The sequence below is a fragment of the Podarcis erhardii genome, assembly GCF_964252035.2.
Source record: "Podarcis erhardii genome assembly, chromosome: 18".
Taxonomy (NCBI): domain Eukaryota; kingdom Metazoa; phylum Chordata; class Lepidosauria; order Squamata; family Lacertidae; genus Podarcis; species Podarcis erhardii.
In genome coordinates, this window is record NC_138516.1 from 10,838,179 (window position 1) to 10,861,325 (window position 23,147).

General features: G+C 50.2%; 1 protein-coding gene across 2 annotated transcripts in view; it reads right to left on the reverse strand.

The window, feature by feature from the left end:
- Positions 1–8,953: 8,953 nt before the first annotated feature.
- The window catches only part of PALM (paralemmin), a 35,426-nt gene continuing 21,232 nt past the window's right edge, over positions 8,954–23,147 (reverse strand). Inside the window, exons 5-9 of one of the 2 annotated variants that reach the window (XM_081846355.1) lie at positions 22,054–22,171; positions 21,400–21,421; positions 19,253–19,315; positions 12,754–12,885; positions 8,954–11,479 (exon numbers count right to left, since the gene is read on the reverse strand). In XM_081846355.1, coding sequence (XP_081702481.1) covers positions 10,914–11,479; positions 12,754–12,885; positions 19,253–19,315; positions 21,400–21,421; positions 22,054–22,171 — 901 coding nt within the window. In that variant the 3' untranslated portion in view covers positions 8,954–10,913. The remainder of the gene's footprint in view (positions 11,480–12,753; positions 12,886–19,252; positions 19,316–21,399; positions 21,422–22,053; positions 22,172–23,147) is intronic. The other variant, XM_081846356.1, reaches the window with a different exon arrangement.

The following is a 23,147-nucleotide window of genomic DNA, read 5'->3' on the forward strand; positions in this document are numbered from 1 at the left end:
GGCATCCTATTCCATCCCCTCCAACGTTCTGCCCAGAAAATAGGGACGTCCTATTCCATCCCCTCCAACGTTTCTCCCCTGAAAAGAGAGACGTCCTATTCCATCCCCTCCAACGTTTCTCCTGTGAAAATAGGGACGTCCTATTCCATCCCCTCCAACAGTTCTAATTTAATTATTTATACCCCGCCCATCTGGCTGGGTCTCCCCAGCCACTCTGCGTGGCTTCCAACAAAAGATTAAATATACATTAAAACATCAGTCATTAAAAACTTCCCTAAACAGGGCTGCCTTCAGATGTCTTCTAAAAGTCAGATAGTTGCTTATTTCCTTGACATCTGATGGGAGAGGGTGCTACCACCGAGAAGGCCCTCTGCCTTGTTCCCTGCAACCTCGCTTCTCACAGGGAGGGAACTGCCAGAAGGCCCTCGGAGCTGGACCCCGGCGTCTGGGCTGAACGATGGGGGTGGAGGTGCTCCTTCAGGGATATTTTGGAAAGTAGGATCCTCTCTCCCAGCGCTGGCGCTATTTGTTACCTGCTTGTCACTGGTCAGACAGGTTGGTTCAGGTGGAGGAAACAAATTCTTCAAGGAGGCTGGGGAGAGGGGGCAGAATCGGCTCTGCGATCTCCTCGTCTTTGCCGGTTCGGCAACAAACCAGCCGTTCTTCTGGATTAAACGCCTGCGGAGGCCCTTGCGCAGTCGAAATCTCGCAAATTGCATCCGAACACATTTTTTACTTTATCAGCCAACAATTTCGAGTCTAGCATCCAAATTCAGCCTCTCTCAACCTGCGGGTGCCCAGATGTTGTTGAACTACAACTCCCATCACCCCTAGCTAGCTACACACACACACACACACACACACACACGTAATAAACAAAAACAGATTGATGTTGAATCCTGACAAGACAGAAGTAATGTTCTTGGGGGACAGGAGGCAGGCAGGTGTGGGGGACTCCCTGGTTCTGAATGGGGCAACTGTGCCCCTGAAGGACCAGGTGCGCAGCCTGGGAGTCATTTTGGACTCACAGCTGTCCATGGAGGCGCAGGTCAAATCTGTGTCCAGGGCAGCTCCATCTGGTATGCAGGCTGAGACCCTCCCTGCCCGCAGACTGTCTGGCCAGAGTGGTGCATGCTCTAGTTATCTCCCGCTTGGACTACTGCAATGCACTCTACGTGGGGCTACCTTTGAAGGTGACCCGGAAACTACAACTAATCCAGAACGTGGCAGCTAGACTGCTGACTGGGAGCGGCCGCCGAGACCACATAACACTGGTCTTAAAAGACCTATATTGGCTCCCAGTACGTTTCTGAGCACAATTCAAAGAGTTGGTGCTGACCTTGAAAGCCCTAAATGGCCCAGTAGACCTGAAGGAGCGTCTCCACCATCATAGTCCACCCCGGACACCGGGGTCCATCTCCCAAGGGTCTTCTGGTGGTTCCCTCCCTGCGAGAAGCGAGGTTACAGGGAACCAGGCAGAGGGCCTTCTTGGTGGTGGCTCCCTCCCTGTGGAACGCCCTCCCACCAGATGTCAAAGAGAACAACAACTACCAGACTTTTAGAAGATATCTGAAGGCAGCCCTCTTTAGGGAAGCTTTTAATGTTTGATGTATTAGAGTATTTTAATATTTTTTTTGGAAGCCGCCCAGAGTGGCTGGGGAAGCCCAGCCAGATAGGCGGGGTATAAATAATAAATTATTATTATTATTATTATTATTATTATTATTATTATTATAAACACACACCCCCAGTAATTTAAAAGGCCACATATTGTTGAATTAGCCAGACGACGTTTTTTTTAAAGTCTACCTCGCCGAGCTGTGCCGAAGCTAAACTGAGAAAGCTACGTGTACACAGTTTTGGGGCTGGAATTACGATTTTGGGATTAAATATTCCCCCCTTCTTACCTGCACCTTTGGAAGTCTAGCGTCGTACAAAGAAACCGCTGCAGGAGGAGTTTATCTAAGCATCCTTGCTCTGGAACGGTGAGGCCGACTTGGGCCTTGGACAGCGCTTCGGAAAACAGGAGAAGCCGCCGGGATTGGGAGCCAAACTGAAGAGGAAGAGGAAGCCGAGAGCGGCTGGGAGTACACCTGAACAGGTAGAAGCTACCTTGTCCATCAACGCACAGCCAGCCCTCCGGGGTAAGAGGCGGTCTGCGAGGAGGAAGAGATCAGCGGCGGGCTTGGAATGTGAGTTAGAAGCAACCAGGAGTGTCTGCTTTCAGCGCTGCTAAAATCTGAGGGTGTGGAGCGTCCTTCTCAAGAGAGCGAAAGGGACAAGGACTTTGTCATATTGTGACATTTCTCTGCGTCGGGTGTGTGTGTGAGGAATTTCAGACAGCTTCCCCCCACCCTGATCGATTACATCTGTCATTGTCGTCTTCTTTTTCTTCTTCTTCAAGAATTTTCCGAAATTTTAATGCGCACAATTTTTTGTTACCTTTATCTATTGGACACACCAGGATCCCTCTCCCGAGGGCCTTCTGGCGGTTCCCTCCCTGCGAGAAGTGAGGTTACAGGGAACCAGGCAGAGGGCCTTCTCGGTGGTGGCACCCGCCCTGTGGAACGCCCATCGTCCAGCCCGGACACTGAGGTCCAGCTCCGAGGGTCTTCTGGCAGTTCCTTCCCTGCTAGAAGCGAGGTTACAGGGAACCAGGCAGAAGGCCTTCTCGGTGGTGGCACCCGCCCTATGGAATGCCCTACCATCAGATGCCAAGAAGATAAACAACTCTCTGACTTTTAGAAGACATCTGAAGGCAGCCCTGTTTAGGGAAGCTTTTAACATTTGAAGTTTTATTCTGTTTTCATATGTACTAGAAGCCGCCCAAAGTGGCTGATGGGAAAATCAGAGAGCCAGTATGGTTTAGGGGTTAGAGTGACTTACCAGGAACTGAGAGACCCGGGTTCAAATCTCCCCTTGGCCCTGAAGCTCACTTGGTGTGACTTTGGGCCCGTCGCTGCCTCTCCGCCTGACTTAGTGAGGTTACAGGGAACCCGGCAGAGGGCCTTCTCGGTGGTGGCGCCCTCCTGCCGGATGTCAAGGAAATAAGCAACTATCTGACTTTTAGAAGACATCTGAAGGCAGCCCCGTTTAGGGAAGCATTTAATGTTTGATGTTTTGTCATGTTTTAATATTCTGTTGGGAGCCACCCAGAGCGGCTGGGGAAACCCAGCCACATGGGCGGGGTATAAATAAGTTGTTGTTGTTGTTGTTGTTGTTGTTACAACAGCTTCCCCAACCGTGGGTTTATCAGCTCACCTGAATGTGTCCATTCTCAGAAGGAAAGGGTCACACCTTTCCCTCGCCTCTCTGCACCAGGAGCAAAGCAGAGTTGGGCCATCCACAGTGGGGATCAGGACAAACCTGGCCACTGAGTGACGCAGGGGTGCAGCAGGCAGACTCCTTTCGCAGGTGGGGCAGATTTAATTCCCCCCGAGCACATTCTTCCAAGACTCACCTCCGGGATCCACGGCCTCGTTTAATCCCTCGACCCTTTTCCGGAGGGATCCTGCGGTTTCCGACAGCTTGGCTTTATTTCTGGGGAGGCCGGCCGCGCCGCTCTGGTGTTTTCTGGGATTTGCTAGGAACAAAGGCCCCAAACCCTGGGAGCTAAGCATAAGCTGACTGGGGTATGTGTGTGTGTGCGCGCAGTCCAGGACATTGTTGGCAACCTCAAACAAAAGGAGGGGGGCTCATGGGGTGCTGACCGGGCAAAATGCAGAGACCGGAATATTGCTGACCAGGGTGACTTTGGAGCACCCATGGGTGGGGTGGTCAAGAGGCTCATGCTCTACTGACCGAGCTATTGGTCAGGCTTTGTGGTTTTTCTCCCTCCAGATATACTAAACTGGCAGCGATCTACCCAGTTGTTGAACCTTTTTGGGGGGAGAGACCCAAAGTTATTGACCTGTTGGACATGCCTGGCATACCGTATTTTTCGCTCTATAAGACGCACCAGACCACAAGACGCACCTAGTTTTTGGAGGAGGAAAACAAGGGAAAAAAATATTCTGAATCTCAGAAGCCAGAACAACAAGAGGGATCGCTGCGCAGTCAAAGCAGCGATCCCTCTTCCTGTTCTGGCTTCTGGGATAGCTGCGCAGCCTGCATTCGCTCCACAAGACGCACACACATTTCCTCTTACTTTTTAGGAGGGAAAAAGTGAGTCTCATAGAGCAAAAAGTACAGTAATTTGATGTCCTCTCCCCCCAGCTCTGACAAGCGAACGATAACGAGACTTTTGTGTTCTGCTTCGTGTCGATCCGCATTCAGGAAGCTTAGGAAACAGCTAGAGATAATTGAGCAGAGAGGCTAGGTACTACTGCCCTTTTCTTGGATGGGGTCCCTGCTTCAGGCCGGCGGCTAAACCAGCAACGCTCCTCGCCTGCATTTCTGCTTGCAAGCGGAAAAGTTGCGGTGCGTTGAGTTAAAGCTCCACGCGTCCTGCAAGCTGAACCTTCACCTTGGAGTTCGGTGCAGTTTACTCTCAGGGATTGGAGATTGGATAAATTGTGTGTGATGTTGACCCTATCCAATGCGGGCATTTGAACTCTCCTATGGGGCATGGCTAGGAACCTTCCTTAGATGTGTGGTTGTGTACTCCTAGAGACTGTGACTGTGGACTCCCCTTGGGGACTTGGCTATGAATCCCTTCCTTTCGGAATACCGTATTTTTCGCTCCATAAGACGCACTTTTTTCTTCCTGAAAAGTAAGGGGAAATGTCTGTGTGTCTTATGGAGCGGATGCATGGTCCCTGGAGCCGAATTGCCCAGGGGCAAAAAGCAGATCATGCTCTCATTTTTTGAAAGAGGTAAATGGGTGTTGAAACGAAGCCGCTGATCGTTTGCCGATCGGGGAGAGAGATAAGGGACGCCAGAGATAAAGGAGGCTGCCTGGGAGGGGGGAGGTAAAGACAGCAAACTTGCAAAGGGGGGAAAACAAGAAGACTAAAGCAATAAGGAGAGAAATTAGAGGAAAAGGAGGAGCAAAAAACTGCTCCAGCTAAGGAAAAAACACTAAGGCAAACAAGAGGGAAGGGAGCAGCTGATTGGCAAGCGATCAGGAGGGAGATAAGGGGGGCAGCAAAATAAGGGACGCTAGCGGAGGCTGCCTGGGAGGGGGGAGGTAAAAGCCCATGGATCCCCAGGATTTTTGCATTGGGTCACCCCAAATTCACCATCAGATCACATGTCTCTGGCCACGGCATGAAGCACAAAAATCATACATCCACTGTTTCGTTCAGAATATTTTTTTTCTTGTTTTCCTCCTCTAAAAACTAGGTGTGTCTTAGGGAGCGAAAAATACAGTATATCCCTTTCTACTGCTGCTTGCTAGCAAACTGTGAAACTGCAAACTCAGGGGCACCAATCCGTCCTTCCGACCTGTGGCAAAGGATGAGGTGTGTTGGCTAGCCATCAAGCCAACTTCCCTGTAGAAAGGAGTAACCTTGGTCTCAGATGTGGCCCTCCGGCCCTCTCGATCCGGCCCTCGGAACTGTCCCCAGGCCACGCCCCTCTGTAGCCACACCCCTCCTCAGGCCACACCCCTCGCCAGCCCTGCCTTGTGTGTTCCTTGAGTTCCTGGCTACCATGCACCCTCAAATCCTTGCTTGGGGCTGGAGGGAGGATATATAGCAAATTAGCCCAACTCCGCAAAGGCAAGATTGACTGACATGTGTTGCCCCGCCTACTTTCCCTGTGGACCCACCCACTGCTAATATGTGGCCCTCCAGGAGCTGTGTGTGGCCCCCTAAGTCCCCTCCCAGACATACTATACCCAGAGTTCCCAGGGAAAGAAGGATTGGCTGTTAAGCCATCCTGGGAACTCTAGTTCTCTGAGGGGGTCAAGAGCCTCTTAGCTACAGTTCCCAGGGTTCTTTGGGGGAAGCAAGGAGCCTTTGCAGCAGAGAACTCTGGGAAGTGTAGTTCTGCAAGTAAACTCTAGTTCCCAGGATTCTTCAGGGAAGCTATGAGTCGTCGCAGCAGAGAACTCTGGGAAGTGTAGTTCTGCAAGGGGAACAGGGAGTCTCCCAGTAAACTATACTTCCCAGGATCTTTGGTGGGGAATCCATGGCTGTTTAAAGGGGGTATTGCGTCAGTGCGTCAAACACAGAGGTGTGGGAATTCCCAATTGTTCAGACAGGCAAAGAGAGAGATCCACAGATCTGGTTTCGTCTCCCCAGATGATTCACACCTTTATTATTATTATTATTATTTTGCTCTGTTCAGGCATATTACAAACCAACCGGCGGGGAAACAGCGGCGAGGTTGGTGGCAGGGAGAGGCGGGACGTCAAAACAGCTGGTGGCGGGTGGTCGATAAAGCTGGGGAGAAACAAGGGAAGTGCGAGCCGAGGGGGCCAGATCTGCGACAGAGGACCGGGGGCATGAAGGAGGGCTTGGGGGTGGAGTGGGGACCCCCACGTCTTACACGCTAGATGAGACAGAGGAGCGAGCGAAGGGGCGGACGCACCAGTCGTGACAACTCTGGAGAACCTGATGGTAAGGTAAAGGGACCCCTGACCATTAGGTCCAGTCGTGGCGGACTCTGGGGTTGCGACGCTCATCTCGCTTTATTGGCCGAGGGAGCCGGCGTACAGCTTCCGGGTCATATGGCCAGCAGGACTAAGCCGCTTCTGGCGAACCAGAGCAGTGCACGGAAACGCCGTTTACCTTCCCGCCACAGTGGTACCTATTTATCTACTTGCGCTGGCATACTTTTGAACTGCTAGGTTGGCAGGAGCAGGGACCGAGCAACGGGAGCTCGCCCCGTCGCGGGGATTTGAACCGCTGACCTTCTGATCAGCAAGCCCAAGGCTCTGTGGTTTAACCCACAGTGCCACCCGCGTTAGTGCCCTTACTCAAATCCAGGCTGCCTGACTGTTCCCTCACATGGTCTTCAAATAAGTCCAGGTTCTCGCCACATATATTTCTCCGAATCGCGGCCATTTGGCTGTTCTGGAGTGGCACTGAGGACAGGAGAAGAGGTCGGCTGGCCGGTGGCGTGGCGTAGACGTCCAGCTGTCCTGGTCTCCTCCCTGATAAGGGTGGCTAAGGGCAGGGGACAGCGGGGACGATGCCCCACGTCCAGCAAGGACACGGCGTTGGCGTTAAATGTCTGGCGCCTGTTTGAGAAGGCAGGTCTCCTCCACCTGCTCCAGCCCTAAAAGCCAGGCTTGGGGAGGGCAAAAGTTCTAAGAGGGGGTCAACTTCTTGGTCTGGACAACGGAGTTTGGGGTCCCAAGCCAAAAAACCCCCGAAAAATAAAGCCCATCGGATCAGACGTTTGGGGAGGTCTTGGCACCTGCCTCCCCAATGTTGTTTTGGAAATTATTTTGGGGGGTGCGAAACTCTCCCCTTCTGCCCCCCATTCTTCAGCTCCCCATAACGAAATGGGGGAATGTGTGGGCCTACTCGCCTCTGCCTGGTGGCGGGGATCCAGACTCCATTGACCCAAGGCATAGCTGTCAACTTCCCCCTTTTCTTGTGAGGAATCCTATTTGGAATAAGGGAATTTCCCTTAAAAAGGCTTAAAAAGGGGAAAACTTGACAAGGGATCCCAAGGGATTCCTGGAATCTTAACTCCCTGACTTCCAAGCATCTCCTACCATCCACTGATTTATTCTTTTATCGTGCGGTAAATGCAACAATCCCACACCGGTTTATAAGCTTGGCGTTGTCCTAATTTCCGAGCGCAATCCCGCAAGCATCTTAGGGCCCAATTACAGAAGTTATCTCGGCTCAACTTTTCCTCCTCAATATTTTCAATCGGCACTGGTTTTTGGGAAACCTCCTTTTCCCTCGCCAGTCTCCCCACCCCGAAAAAACTGGCTTGGTCTGTGGAAATTTGAGAGGCAACCCCTGTCAAGACAACATCGTTTTCCAACCCCAGAGAGGGGGGAACGGAAGGGAGAGACACCGCCCCACTTCCTGTTCCCATTTTGGAGCCGCCATGTTGGGAGCAGTGATATAACAGATGTGAGGAGTTGTGTCTAAATGGACCTACATCCCCTCCAATCTTTCTCCAGTGAAAATAGGGACGTTCTATTTCACAATAAAAATGATGTTGATGATGATGATTTTATCATTCGTACCCCGCCCATCTGACCCTGGGCAGCTTCCAACTTACATAAAAACATAATAAAACATAGAACATTGGACATCCCTATTTTCATGGGAGAAACGTTGGAGGGGACGGAATAGGACGTCTCTATTTTCAGGGGAGAAACATTGGAGGGGATGGAATAGGACGTCCCTATTTTCAGGGGAGAAATGTTGGAGGGGATGGAATAGGACGTCCCTATTTCCAGGGGAGAAATATTGGAGGGGATGGAATAGGACGTCCTTATTTTCAGGGGAGAAACATTGGAGGGGATGGAATAGGACGTCCCTATTTTCAGGGGAGAAACGTTGGAGGGGATGGAATAGGACGTCCCTCTTTTCAGGGGAGAAACGTTGGAGGGGATGGAATAGGACGTCCCTATTTTCAGGGGAGAAACGTTGGAGGGGATGGAATAGGACGTCCCTATTTTCACGGGAGAAACGTTGGAGGGGATGGAATAGGACGTCCCTATTTTCATGGCAGAAATGTTGGGGGACATGAGATGAGCAGCTTGGGGATCCCTCAAGGCACTTCCTTATGCCAGCTTGGACCAAGGGGGTCAACAGAGGGTGGCCTTCCACGCATCACAAAGGGGGCACAGAAAGGAGACGCAGGTTGGGATGAACTTTGCGGATGCAACTTCAGGAACAGCTGCTAGCGCTTAATACGTCTCTGCATAGCTGGGGAGGCAGAAGCGGATGTGGGCACAGCGGCCACTGCTGGCCGTTGGGACAGGTGGCGGTGGGAGGCTGGGAGCCTTCCAGTAGGTTGTGCCAGGGCTTGTGACGGGCATAAGAGCAGGAGGAGACAGCTGATGGGCAGAGTAAGCCAATGACTGACGAGGGGAAACACTGGTCCAAACAGATATACACTGACCAACATAAATCTGGTGCAAATTTGTCCGGCGCGTACCTTTCGGAGCACCCAGCGACACCCCTGTTAGGCGGGCCGCCCCGTGATTGCAAAGAGGGTGGTTGATCACCCCGTAGGGTGAGCCGTAGTTGCTTGTGTAAAAGCACCCCAGGGGAGGGCAGGAACCCTGTTCTGGAGGCCCGGGAAACCCAAGCGACATGCCCTAAGCCCTGGCAGCTTTGGCACTTCAAATTTGGCAAGGGGGGGGCGGGCAGGCAGCGGAACAACAAGCCCCTTGGACCAGCAAAAGTTTGCAGTAGGCTCCGCTTCCCATCAGCCTCAGAGGTGGCCCAATGGTCAGAGGTGCTGGGAATCTCCAGAAGCCCACCCCCTAATCTAAATCCTTTCTGTCCCTGCTCCTCAGCCAGCTCACCTGCTCTGTCTACACCTGACTGGCCTCCCCAGCCTAGCTAGAACCGCCCGGCTGCCTCACCTCCTTGTCTGAGCCTTCTGCAGCCATGCTGATCATTGGGATGGATCAGGCCCTCCCAGCTGGCGCTCTCGGCTTCGCTTGCCGGCCCTCACCTAAGTGAGTAAGTATCTTTTGCCAGCGGTGGTCGCCAGGGCAATTTGGGTCTGCGAGGCAGGAGGATGTCAGCAGGTGGCGCCAGAGGAGCCAACTCACAGGATCATAGAGTTGGAAATGACCCCAGAGGGTCCTCTCGTCCAAACCCCACCCACGAAATACAGGAATCTCAGCTAAAGCATTCGTGGCAGGTGGCCACCCGACCTCCTAGTTTCTCAACAAGGGGCAACACTGAGAATGAGAGGAAATTAGCAGTCAGGGTCACCACCTGAGGGTCTGGTTGCAGTGAGAAGGTGGGCTGAGGACCCACCAAACATGACCGGTCGGTGCCCCTGTTTTGCTCAAACCGACCAGCCTCTCCTGTATTTTCCTCCCGACCAGGTTTTGGTTCGGAACCGCCGGTAAGTCCTACAATTTTTACAAGCCAGAGAGGTAACCGTCGAAGAATTAAAGAGGGAAAACGAAGCCACATCAACACTGACGGTCTCAGAGCTGTCAAGGTCCGACCATCGCAATCTCCCCAAAACTTCTTCCGGGACTCACACGACGCTTTCCCACGAAGCTGCGGAGAACGGGATTGTCTCGCCGACGGAGCAGATCGCCAAGCCCAGTGTCCGGACGTTTCCTCTCGGACCACAGCCGATTCCCGTCACCCTGGTTTCCCTCCCCCCCAAACACTGTCTTTTAAAACATCAGCAGGGCAGGGTGTGTGTGTGCGAAACTGGGTTTTACCGGCCCGGATTCTTTCGTCGGCATGAGAACCTGGCCAGTGACGTTCTCTGAGATCCCAGAAAGCGATCTCTGAAGGTTGGCAGATTTGCAAAGGTCCCCAGAAGCGCGAGAACCAAGAGTCTCCTTAATCGATGTTAAATTTCCTTCTGCGGAAAGAAAGTCCGTTGACGGAAAACGTGCCGGTTCGTTCCGAAGTGGCGGAAATCCCAAAACGCACCCGATTCCCTTTCTTTCATATTCGGTTGAGTGCGAGTCCAAGAAACTTTGGCCACAGCGGTTTAAGGTTTCCCGACTGATTCTGCTTCAGAGCTGGGGTGTGGGGCAGAGGACGATGCCGTCTAATAAATATATTTCGCATCTGTTCCGTTTACGAAAAAGAGAATCGAGATGAAATGGGACGTAGCAGGGCCATTGCTGGGCCGCCACCAACTCTTGCATTAGAATATTTCCCCAGTCACTTAAAGGGAACAGAAAAACAAAACCTCTGGGAGCGGTGGGAACTGCATGTCTTGTTAATTAAAAATTAAAAAAAAACCAACCACATTAAACCTAGGAGTTTGTGGAAGAGGTGGGAATTATGGGGGGAGAGGGAGGGGAGAGAAGGCAGTCCTGATTGGCTGTAGAGTCGAGGGGGGGCGCCTTACATCACCGAACAACATTTGCAGCGCTGTTTCTTGGCGTCGAGATCTTGCTCTGCGTCTTTGGGGTCGGTGCTGTTGGCCGCTGGCGGCTCCCCGGCTTGGTTCTCCACCTTCTGGGGGACGGCCGTCGCCACCGCGCTGCCGTTCGGAGGGGCGTGATCCTTCCCTGCCGCCGACGCTGCCTTGTTCTCGGCGTCCTCGATCACCACCAGCTCCGCCCGGATGGTGCCTTCGAGACCCAAGACCTTCTTGGTTTCGTCCTCGTCCTCCACGTTCTGGTAGCCCATGAAGATCATGGTGACCGGCTTTTCCTCGCTGGGTTCGGGGCCTTGGCCGGCCGGCATCAACTTGGGGGTTTCCACCGGTTTCGCCTGGACACCGGTGATCTCCTTCCTCGGGGTGGCCTTCTGGCTTGGCGGGTTGCTACGGGGTTCCTTGGCCGCCTCTGAGGCTTCGCTCAGGGTCACCTCGTCGGCCTTGTGGATGAGCTCGTCCACTTCGGAGGAGCTGAGCTGCTGTAAGCCGTTCTCCAGAGCCCCGTCTTCGACGCGGACCGCGTGCACCACTGCAAGAAAAGAGACAAAGAGAAAAAGCCTTGAGCCCCGACATGGAACCATGCTCAGTGGTTAAGAGTGTTTCATCAGCGGGCAGAACGACTCAGGTTCAATCCCTGCCCGTGGACTGTCTAGCCAGAGAGGTGCATGCTCTGGTTATCTCCCGCTTGGACTACCGCCACACGCTCTCCGTGGGGCTGCCTTTGAAGGTGACCCAGAAACTGCAACTAATCCAGAATGCGGCAGCCAGACTGGGGACTGGGAGTGGAGTCCACATAACACCGGTCCTATATTGGCTCCCAGGACGTTTCCGAGCACAATTCAAAGTGTTGGTACTGACCTTTAAAGCCCTAAACAGCCCAGTGGAAATGAAGGAGCGTCTCCACCCCGGACACTGGGGTCCCTCTCCTGAGGGCCTTCTGGCGGTCCCCTCCCTGCGAGAAGCGAAGTTACAGGGAAGCAGGCAGAGGTTCCCTGTAACTGGTGGTGGCACCCGCCCCGTGGAACGCCCTCCTGCCAGATGTCAAGGAGATAAACAACTACTTGACCTTTAGATAACATCTGAAGGCAGCCCTGTTTAGGGAAGCTTCTAATATTTGATGAATCATTGGAATTTCATATTCTGCTGGAAGCCACCCAGCGTGGCTGGGGAGACCCAGCCAGGTGGGCGGGGTATAAATATCGTTATTGTTATTATTGCCTCTGCAAGGACCATCAGAAGTTGCGATCTTTCCCTCACTTACCTTGTAGTAAACCCATTGACTTCTATGGATTCAAAAGAACCGTAGAATCGTAGATTGGCAGGGGCACCCAGCGGTCATCTAGACCAACCCCCTTTGCAAGGCAGGAATCTCAACTAAAGCATCCATACATTGACAAGCTCCAACCCCCAGCGGCCAGCATGGCCAATGGTCACAGACGATGGGAGCCAGAGCCTTGCAACATCCAGAGGCTCACAGTATCCCCATTTCTGTGTTACTTCCTGCCCGATAGATATTCAAGAAGGCCTCTATTTAAAAGACGCGTTCCCTCCTGAGAACCTGCAGAAATCCTTGGGGGTTTTTACGCAGCGCCCCGTGGCATGATAGGAGCAGACATCTGCTCAAGCTAGGGGAACCTATTTATTTCATTTCATTTCAAATAGTTTCTGCGCTGCGTTGCATTACGGGTTGGAAAGGAGGCCCCTCTCCGTGGCTTGCAGCAGAGATGAAAAAATGACGACATCCCAGGCGCCAGGCGCCTTGTCCTCGCCGTTTTTCGGACCCTGCCCTCTGCTTGCGCGTACCTTTCATCTCGTCCTCGTACACCTTGACCCCCTGAACCGAGCGGTCTTTGGGCAGCCTGGTGGTGCTGGAGAGGACCTTGGTCTCGCCCGTCACTTTGTCCTTCTCCACCGTGATCTCCACGGAGTACATAGCTGGGGGGCAAACAGGAGAGTGAAGCCCTGCCGCCCCGCCGAGGCTCCCGGGGCCCCGACTCCCACTGGAAAGCAAGGCGTGCGTCGCACGAGCATGGCGTGAGGCCGCAAAGCGGGTGCAGAGGGGGCAAGCTCCAAAGTGCAAGGGGTGCGGTTAGAAAGCGGTGCGCAGGGTCCGTCCGTCCCCGTAAGGAGAAAGGGAGCCTCTCGTCTACAGTGCTAAGCGCAGCCTGCGAAAAGCAAGCCCTTCCCTGCTTCGTGTGGGTTAATCCCCATTGGTGCCCATGGGGCTTCACCTGTTGGACTGCACCTAGCGAGGAAGTATATATATAGTAAAGGGACCCCTGACCATTAGGTCCAGTCGTGACCGACTCTGGGGTTACGCCGCTCATCTCGCTTTACTGGCCGAGGGAGCCGGCGTCCAGCTTCCGGGTCATGTGGCCAGCAGGACTAAGCCGCTTCTGGCGAACCAGAGCAGTGAATGGAAACGCCGTTTACCTTCCCGCCAGAGTGGTACCTATTTTTCTACTTGCACTTTGACGTGCTTTCAAACTGCTAGGTCGGCAGGAGCAGGGACCGAGCAACGGGAGCTCACCCCGTGGCAGGGATTCGAACCGCCAACCTGCTGATCAGCAAGTCCTAGGCTCCGTGGTTTAACCCACAGTGCCACCCATGTCCACACACACACACACACACACACACACACAGCAGTACCTTGGTTCCCAAACGCCGAAACCCCGGAAGCGGGTGTTCCGGTTTTCGAACATTTTTCGGAAGCCAAACATCTGACACGGCTGTTTCCGGGGCCCCAATAAGAAGCCACAGAATTTTGAGCAAGCTGTATTAATTTTTATAATAAAGGACTTGGATAGAAGAAGAACAAGAAGAAGAAGCCGCGCCTTGGTTTTTGAACATTTTGGAAGTCAAACGGACTTCCGGAACGGATTAAGTTTGGCAGAGATTTACAGAAGATAGGAAGAAATATATGAACTATTTGAACTGAAATCGACAAATTACGCGAGTAGAACTACAAGAGGTTTTGTAAGGAGAACTGTATGAAATATTGCAAAGAAGAGAAAGAAGAGAGATAGAATCATAGAATCCTAGAGTTGGAAGAGACCCCAAGGGCCATCGAGTCCAACCCCCTGCCAAGCAGGAAACACCATCAGAGCACTCCTGACATCTGGTTGTCAAGCCTCTGCTTAAAGACCTCCAAAGAAGGAGACTCCACCACACTCCTTGGCAGCAAATTCCACTGTCAAACAGCTCTTACTGTCAGGAAGTTCTTCCTAATGTTTAGGTGGAATCTTCTTTCTTGTAGTTTGGAACCATTGCTCCGTGTCCGCTTCTCTGGAGCAGCAGAAAACAACCTTTCTCCCTCCTCTATGTGACATCCTTTTATATATTTGAACATGGCTATCATATCACCCCTTAACCTCCTCTTCTCCAGGCTAAACATGCCCAGCTCCCTTAGCTAGATATTAGTTATACTATTTAAAGGTAACAGTGAAAGTAAGAAATGTAAATTAAGTGATAAGGTTGGAAAATTTTCAGATGTGATTGAAGCCTGGAAGAAATTTAAAGACCATTTGAATAAATATTGTAACATTAAAAAATTAGAAGCTACCTGAAAGTACCATATAGGCCTAGGTTTAAATTAGGACATAATTAAATAAATGAGATTTAGCACGTTAAGAAAAGTTGGGAAACTTGACTATAATAGGAATATTGTTTTTGGAATAATGATATTGGAAAACTGCTACGTTCAGTTACAAGGAAATTCAGACGGGAGGAAGTCAAGTAATATGTTTGTGAGGTTGGAAGTTTAATTAATTAATTGACTTGTATTACTTATGCTTTTGTTGTTATATGCTTTTTATTTTTGTTTTATTCGTGTGTGCTTTTTTGTTTCATTTAATTTATAATATGTGTTATGTTTGTATGAAACTTAATAAACATTATTGTAAAGGGAAAAAATGGAACAGCTGGGCACCCACACATATGCCTTAATACTCGCTCCAAAACGTGTGAAGCGAGGCCAGAACGTTACTTCTGTTCTCTGCCGTACCCGATCTTTACGGAGCAAATTGCATTTGCGCCCAACGCGGTTATATAAATGACATTTCAGCCTGCGGCATGGAAACCTATTGAGCCGAACCCCTCGCTGTGAGAGGGCTTATTTTATTTTATTTTTTTGGCGCGTGACAACTCTGCTGTGGTTAATGGGCAATGGACCTCTTTGCGGGGGTGGGGGGGTCCAGCTGCCTTTAGGATGCTTCGACCTTGCAAAAGGTCTTCTCTGACCTTTGAAACCTCTGGCAATTCAGGAATGCAAGCCTGCTTCCCAGAAAGGAGCGATGAACCAGCCAATTTCATTTTTTACCCGTTCATTTAAAAAAAAGGAATGGGTAGAAAATGAAATTGGCAGAGACATCACCTTGCCAACAAAGGTCCGTATAGTTCAAGCTCTGGTTTTCCCAGCAGTGATGTATGGAAGTGAGAGCTGGACCATCAAGAAGGGTGATCGCTGGAGAATGGATGCTTTTGAATTCTGGTGCTGGAGGAGACTCTTGAGAGTCCCATGGACTGCAAGAAGATCCAACCTCTCCATTCTGCGCTGAGTGCTCCCTGGAAGGACAGATCCTGAAGCTGAGGCTCCAAGACTTTGGGCCACCTCATGAGAAGAGAAGACTCTCTGGAAAAGACCCTGATGTTGGGGAAGATGGAGGGCGCAAGGAGAAGGGGACGATGGAGGACGAGATGGTGGGACAGTGTTCTCGAAGCTACCAGCATGAGTTTGACCAAACTGCGGGAGGCAGCGGAAGACAGGAGGGCCTGGCGTGCTCTGGTCCAGGGGGTCACAAAGAGGCGGACATGACTAAACAACTAAACAATAACAACCTGTTCCTTTACCCCCAATCCCACCCCCCTGCCCATATTCAGAATGCCAGACCTCCAGGGCTGGCCTGAAGTTTCTGGGTTCACCTGCCCCCCTCCAGGCGGCTAGTGAGGAGCTCAAGGCTCAAGGTGGGTGAGTAAATTTTCACGCCTCATCTTCATTTATATATTAAGAGGATGGCGAATGCCGCTTGCAAAATTCGCTCTGGTTGGAGCTGGCTGCAAATGATAGCCGATACCTTCCAACACAGAGGTGTTCCCTCCAAAGTTTCTCCCGTGAAAATAGGGGCGTCCTATTCCATCCCCTCCAACGTTTCTCCCCTGAAAATAGGGGCGTCCTATTCCATCCCCTCCAACGCTTCTCCCCTGAAAATAGGGACATCCTATTCCATCCCCTCCAATGTTTCTCCCCTGAAAATAGGGACATCCTATTCCATCCCCTCCAACGTTTCTCCCCTGAAAATAGGGACGTCCTATTCCATCCCCTCCAACATTTCTCTTGTGAAAATAGGGACATCCTATTCCATCCCCTCCAACGTTTCTCCCCTGAAAATAGGGACGTCCTATTCCATCCCCTCCAACGTTTCTCCCCTGAAAATAGGGACGTCCTATTCCATCCCCTCCAACGTTTCTCCCGTGAAAATAGGGACGTCCTATTCCGTCCCCTCCAATGTTTCTCCCCTGAAAATAGGGACGTCCTATTCCATCCCCTCCAACGTTTCTCCCGTGAAAATAGGGACGTCCTATTCCGTCCCCTCCAATGTTTCTCCCCTGAAAATAGGGACGTCCTATTCCATCCCCTCCAACGTTTCTCCCCTGAAAATAGGGACGTCCTATTCCATCCCCTCCAATGTTTCTCCCCTGAAAATAGGGACGTCCTATTCTATCTCCTCCAACATTTCTTCCCTGAAAATAGGGACGTCCTCTTCCATCCCCTCCAATATTTCTCCCGTGAAAATGGGCTTAATCTAACCTCAGTCCTACTACTCAGAGTAGACACCCAGCATGATCTACTTTGGCTCGTTTGTGTAAATAGGTCTACTCTAGGTAGGGTACAACTCCCCGCGTTGAGTCAGTATATTCTCGGTGAAATCCATTCTTCAACTCTTTTATCCATTCAAAACAAACAAAACCATTAAGTTCTGCAGTCGGAATTAAAGAACGCAGATCTATTTCTCCGAAGCTGCCAATTAAACCTCGGCGTCAGAATATCACCCAGCGCATCTCGTCTCCCGTAATGTCATTTCTTCTAACCTAGAACGCGTTAGCGCTTATCTAAGTCTTCCCCGTTTTGAATCCCCGGTGAGGCTGAAATAACGCAAATTGATTTTATCCTGAGCATCCAATCGGGGTTTCTGCCGCCGGAGTGAAACGGATGCAAATCTGTTTGTTTAATTAATTCATTTTTAATAACCCAATTATTTCCCGCAATTAGAACAAATGCAAATCTATTTATTCACAAAATTTTCCAATTAGATCCTGCCATTAGCACTTCCCGGTATTGTTTGTTTATTTGGAGGGAGTGAGAGGAGAAATTGTGGACCGAATCTGGGGAAACCATGTTCCATTCTCCCCTTTGCCATGCCAAACGTCACCCCCCTGAAAAAACCCCACGGTGACGGCAGTGAAGAAAAAGCACTCTGCACTTTCTCAGAGGCACTGCTGCTCAGACATTCGGTTCCAGCACAGAGGAAAGAGTTTTGTTGCAAGATATCGGCCGGGCGGAATGGGAACGGGAATTTTTAAGAACTGTAAGACGAGGGCAAATGAAGAACCTTTTTTGGGGTTCAGGTGGCTCCCCCAAACTCAGCTGAAAATGCAACAGCCATTTAAATTGCTCCAGTTCGATTTGCTCAGCCGAAAAAGCCTGTAAAATTTGGATAACGGTCCTGATATGCACCGAGGGTGGAATAATTTCGATTGCAACTGTAGAGAGAGATTTGCATAGGGGAAGTTTTTAATGTTTAATGTTTTATAATGGTTTCGCGTACGCTGAACGCTGTCCAAACTGGGACGGGTACAAGTAAAATAAAATTATATATATAGAAGGAGAGAGAGCGCTAGCCTAGAAGCAAGCAAGAGGGGGGAATTGACGCAGCAATTCTCGAGTGCAGGATTCGGTCTTGAGTTTAAGCACGGCGCTCTCTAACCCAGGGCCGGATTTAGGTTTGATGCGGCCCTCAACTCCTGAAGGTTATGGGGCCCTTTATATGTCCAGCTGTCCTTTGTCAACAACAAATTGCCGCTGTTTTTTGTGTGTTGAATATATGCTATATGGCAATTTACGGACCTAATAGGTATCTCAAGCCATTTGCAAGTGTGGCCATGCAACCAGTTCATGCAGAATGTCGGCACCCTATATATAGAAAGGAGCAAACCAGGGATATTTTAGGGAGCAGACGAGCAGGCGGGGCCTATGACTTACTGTATTTTTCGCTTTATAGGTAAAGGGACCCCTGACCATTAGGTCCAGTCGTGGCCGACTCGGGGGTTGCAGCACTCATCTCGCTTTACTGGCCGAGGGAGCCGGCGTACAGCTTCCGGGTCATGTGGCCAGCATGACTAAGCTGCTTCTGGCGAACCAGAGCAGCGCACGGAAACGCCGTTTACCTTCCCACCTGAGCGGTACCTATTTATCTACTTGCGCTTTGACGTGCTTTCGAACTGCTAGGTTGGCAGGATTTTCACTCTGTAATATGCCCTTTTCCCCTCCTACAAAGTAAGGGGAAATGTGTGTGCATCTTATGGAGCGAATGCAGGCTGCGCAGCTATCGCTGAAGCCAGGAGAGAAAGAGGGATTGCTGCGCAGTGATCGCTCTTGCTGTTCTGGCTTCTGGGATTCAAAATATTTTTTTTCTTGTTTTCCTCCTCCAAAAACTAGGTGCGTCTTATGGTCTGGTGCGTCTTATAGAGCGAAAAATACGTTACATCACAGGAGCCTACACAACACAAAACACTGTTGCTGTATGTAGGTTTTATTTTATTTGTTTTTTATCTTATATTTTGGAAATGTACATCCAGTTGGTTTTTTCCTTTAAATCTTTTGGCGGCCCCCAAGAGAGTGTGGCCTTAAGCGAGAGCTTGTTTAGCTTATACGTAAATTCCAAAACTGGCAGAGATAGATAGATGATAGATAGATAGATAGATAGATAGATAGATAGATAATATTTTGGAAATGTACATCCAGTGGAGCCCTAAGATAGAGCTTGTTTAGCTTATACGTAAATCTGGCCCCACTCTAACCCATCAAATAAGCCATGTGGGGTTCGCCCCCCCCAAAACGGAGGGGGTTCCCCCAAGATAGTTAGACCACCCCACCCCACTCCCGGCGAAAGCAGGCGAAAGCAACATGCCGCTACAGTCAGGCAGAGGGGCTTGCCGTCGTCCCCCCGGCTGCCCCATTTTGGGGGGCCCGAGAGCGTAAAGGATTAGTGCACCCATAAGAGCAAGAGGCCACGATTCGACCTACCTGCCTTCATCATCCCACCGCCTTCCACCACTTTAACAGGGCTGTTGGAGACTCTGTTTTCCACTTGGGGGGCAAGGAGGAGAAGGGTGGGGAGGGAGTTAGAATCACAGAATCACAGAGCTGTCGAGTCGGAAGGGACCCCCAGAGGTCATCCAGTCCAACCCCCCACGAGGCAGGGACTCGAACCCGCAACCTTGGCGTTACCAACCTAGCATCACAGCAGGACAACGCACTGCTCCCTGCTCTGAGGCGCCACTTCTGCGCATGTGTGCAGCGTTGTTTATAATAAATAATAATAATTTTATTATTTATACCCTGCCCTCCCCGGCCAAGACCAGGCTCAGGGCGCCTAACACCAAATATAAAATACAGTTTTTTAAAAAAAATCAGAACCGCACAATTGAGTAAAATACAGCTTAAAATGCAGCCTTGTTTTACTGGCGGCTCATAAATCAAGACCGTAAGGAGAGGGAAAGTCAAATATTCACCTGGGCCAGCTATCCACGCTGGTCCCACATGGGCCTGCAAAAGGGCCGAGGGAAAATTTAGATGCAGGATCCTATATAAGGGGTTCCAGCAATAAATAAAGAAGTTTGGTCTTCTGCGCATGCATGCGCAGCAGCGAAGAAACCTGGAAAAATACTTCTGGGTTTGCCACGATCGCATCCCCGATACATAAGGGGAGGTATGACTGTAGCTCCTTTTTGAAAATCCCCCGGGTCCAGCCGGGATTTAAAAACGGGGGTAGAGAAACTCCGCCCCAGTGGCCCTCTAAGGAAGTCATGGGTTCGAGTCCTGCCCTGCGGAGCAGGAGAAAAGAAGCATGTATGTACCCTCTCCCATGGGACAGCCCTTCGAGATACAGTGGTACCTGAGCTTATGTATCTCTCTGGATGCGTAATTTTCGGGTTGCAAAGGCGACAGACCCGGAAGTACCGTATTTTTTGCTCTATAAGACTCACTTTTTCCCTCCTGCAAAGTAAGGGGAAATGTGTGTGCGTCTTACGGAGCGAATGCAGGCTGCGCAGCTATCCCAGAAGCCAGAACAGCAAGAGGGATTGCTGCTTTCGCTGCGCAGAGATCCCTCTTGCTGTTCTGCCCTCTGAGATTCAGAATATTTTTTTTCTTGTTTTCCTCCTCCAAAAACTAGGTGCGTCTTGTGGTCTGGTGCGTCTTATAGAGCGAAAAATACGGTATATGCTTCCGGGTTTCACCACATGCACAGAAGAGCACCTCCACTTATGGTCTTTTTGGGATGCAGCCGGGCCTCTGGAATGGACCCTGTCCGTAACCAGCAGTACCACTGTATTGGAAGATGTCTCTCCTATTTTCCTCTTTCCCAGGCGAAACATCCCCAGCTCCTTCGACCATTCCTCATCCGGCTCGGTTCCCAAACCCTTGATCATCTTGTCCACCTTGTCAATATCCTTAAATTCCGGCGCCCAGAACCGGACACGGGATTCTAGCTGTGGTCTGACCAAGGCAGAACAGAGCGGGACTCTGACGTCCTTTGATCTGGACACTGGACTTAGAATAGCATTGGCCTTCTTTGCTGCTGCGTCACACGGTGGGCTCACGTTCAGAAAAATGTGGGGTCTACGCCGTTGTGCAAATTCATGGAAACAAAGCATGTTTTCTACGCCACATTGATCAGTTTGTCAAGCAACCGCAAAGGAAAATGTTTGGGGGGTGCTTCAGTTATTAGGGTGTCGGGAGACTGCAGCCAATAACTAGAACCTCTCTGTCTTATCTGGATTGAACTTCAGTTCAGGCAAGCAAGTCTGGGGAACTACCTGCCACTAGATAGAACCTCTTTGTCTTATCTGGAATGAACTTCAGTTCAGGAAAGCAAGTCTAGGGAACCACCTGCCACTAGACAGAACCTCTCTCTCTTATCCGGATTGAACTTCAGTTCAGGCAAGCAAGTCTGGGGAACAACCTGCCACTAGAACATGGGAAGGCAAACTAAGGCCCGGGGGCTGGATCCGGCCCAATCGCCTTCTGAATCTGGCCCACGGACAGTCCGAGAATCAGTGTGTTTTTGCACGAGTAGAACGTGCATCTCTGGGTTATTTGTTTGTTTCGATTAATTTGCACAAGGGTGTTGGTGCAAGCAAACAAAGAAACAAACAAACAAAGGTACCTACCTTTGGCCGAGCCTAGAGGAGTCTGTGGAAAAAGAAAGCAGATATTAAGAGGAGGGGAATATATATATATATATATATTTATATGGAGTATATCAAAGTTTAAAAACACGGGAGGCAGACCAGCACCCTCTGATGAATTTGAGGTGGCTTTGGTCAGGGGCAGGCCAGGCTGAGATTTTCATATATAAATAGATTTCTACCTGCCCCAGCCACTCTGGGCGGCTTCCAACACACTTAGTTGTTGTAGTGGTAGTAGTAAAAACATCAAGCATTAATAGCAACAATCTGGCCCGGTATAAAAAATTGCAATAAACAGCTCATATCAAATAAAGCAATATTCAATAATCCATTAGGATCCCATAGTATATGGTGAAATTAAACATCAGCAAATAATAAGTTAAGCAGTTTACACTTATCTATCTATCATCTATCTATCTATCTATCTATCTATCTATCTATCTAATCTATCAATCAATCTATCTATCTATCTATCTATCTATCTATCTATCTATCTATCTATCTGTCTGTCTATCTATCCACCTGCCCCAGCCACTCTGGGCAGCTTCCAACACTAATAATAATAATAATAATAATAATAATAATAATAATAATAATATTCTCAAGCTGAGGGGGGGGAGAAGGACTTCTTCTGACCTTCGGTGTACGGGGCGCCTTGTCCTCCTTGCCCCCCGCCCGCGTCTCCTCAGCCATGTTCTCTTTGGTGGACGACGCTGAGATCCCATTTTCCAGTTGCTCCAGCTCCTTCTCCAACCTGGAAGAGGGAAACAGCATTGGAAGGGAGTGGAGACCACATAACACTGGTCCTGAAAGACCTACATTGGTTCCCAGGATGTTTGTGAGCACAATTCAAAGTGTTGGTGCTGACCTTGAAAGCCCTAAATGGCCCAGTAGACCTGAAGGAGCGTCTCCACCCCCAACGTCCAGCCCGGACACCTGGGTCCATCTCCGAAGGCCTTCTGGCGGTTCCCTCCCTGCAAGAAGCGAGGTTACAGGGAACCAGGCAGAGGGCCTTCTCAGTGGTGGCGCCCTCCCATCAGATGCCAAGGAAATAAACAACTACCTGACTTTTAGAAGACATCTGAAGGCAACCCTGTTTAGGGAAGCTTTTAATGTTTGATTCTAATTTTAATATTCTGCTGGGAGCCGCCCAGAGTGGCTGGGGAAACCCAGCCGGATGGGCGGGGTGTAAATATTATTATTATTTAATTCTATGACTCCACAAACATGCCTTTCCTCCAAACCGAAAAGCAACCTTTGCAGAGATTCTCTTCTGGCTGGGGCGACCGCCAGGTCCATCTCATCCCTGTGCAAACTTTGAAAAGACTCAACAAAGGGATTGTCTCGCCCGGGAGACCCGGAGGCAGGAGGCGAGGAACAGCTACCGGCTGTCTCTCTCCCTCTCTCCCTCTCTCTCTTTTTTGAAAAGTTTTTATTGTTAAAATAATTCAGCATTAATACACACATATTGCGAATATACAAGCATACAAACATACATTTTATAAAATCCTAAAAAATATTCAAACATACCTGCATTCAGTCCCACAGATAATTCCTTTTCCCATCACCACCCCTCACCCCACCTTTGTGTTAGACTTCCAATCTACTCAATTGCAATTTCTTTCCACTTCTATTACTTTCTTTCACACACCTTTAACCTAATTTCATGCTTCTTTTTCTGTTACGCATTGTTATCCATCTTATTTAGTATTCCAGTATTTAAAACGGAA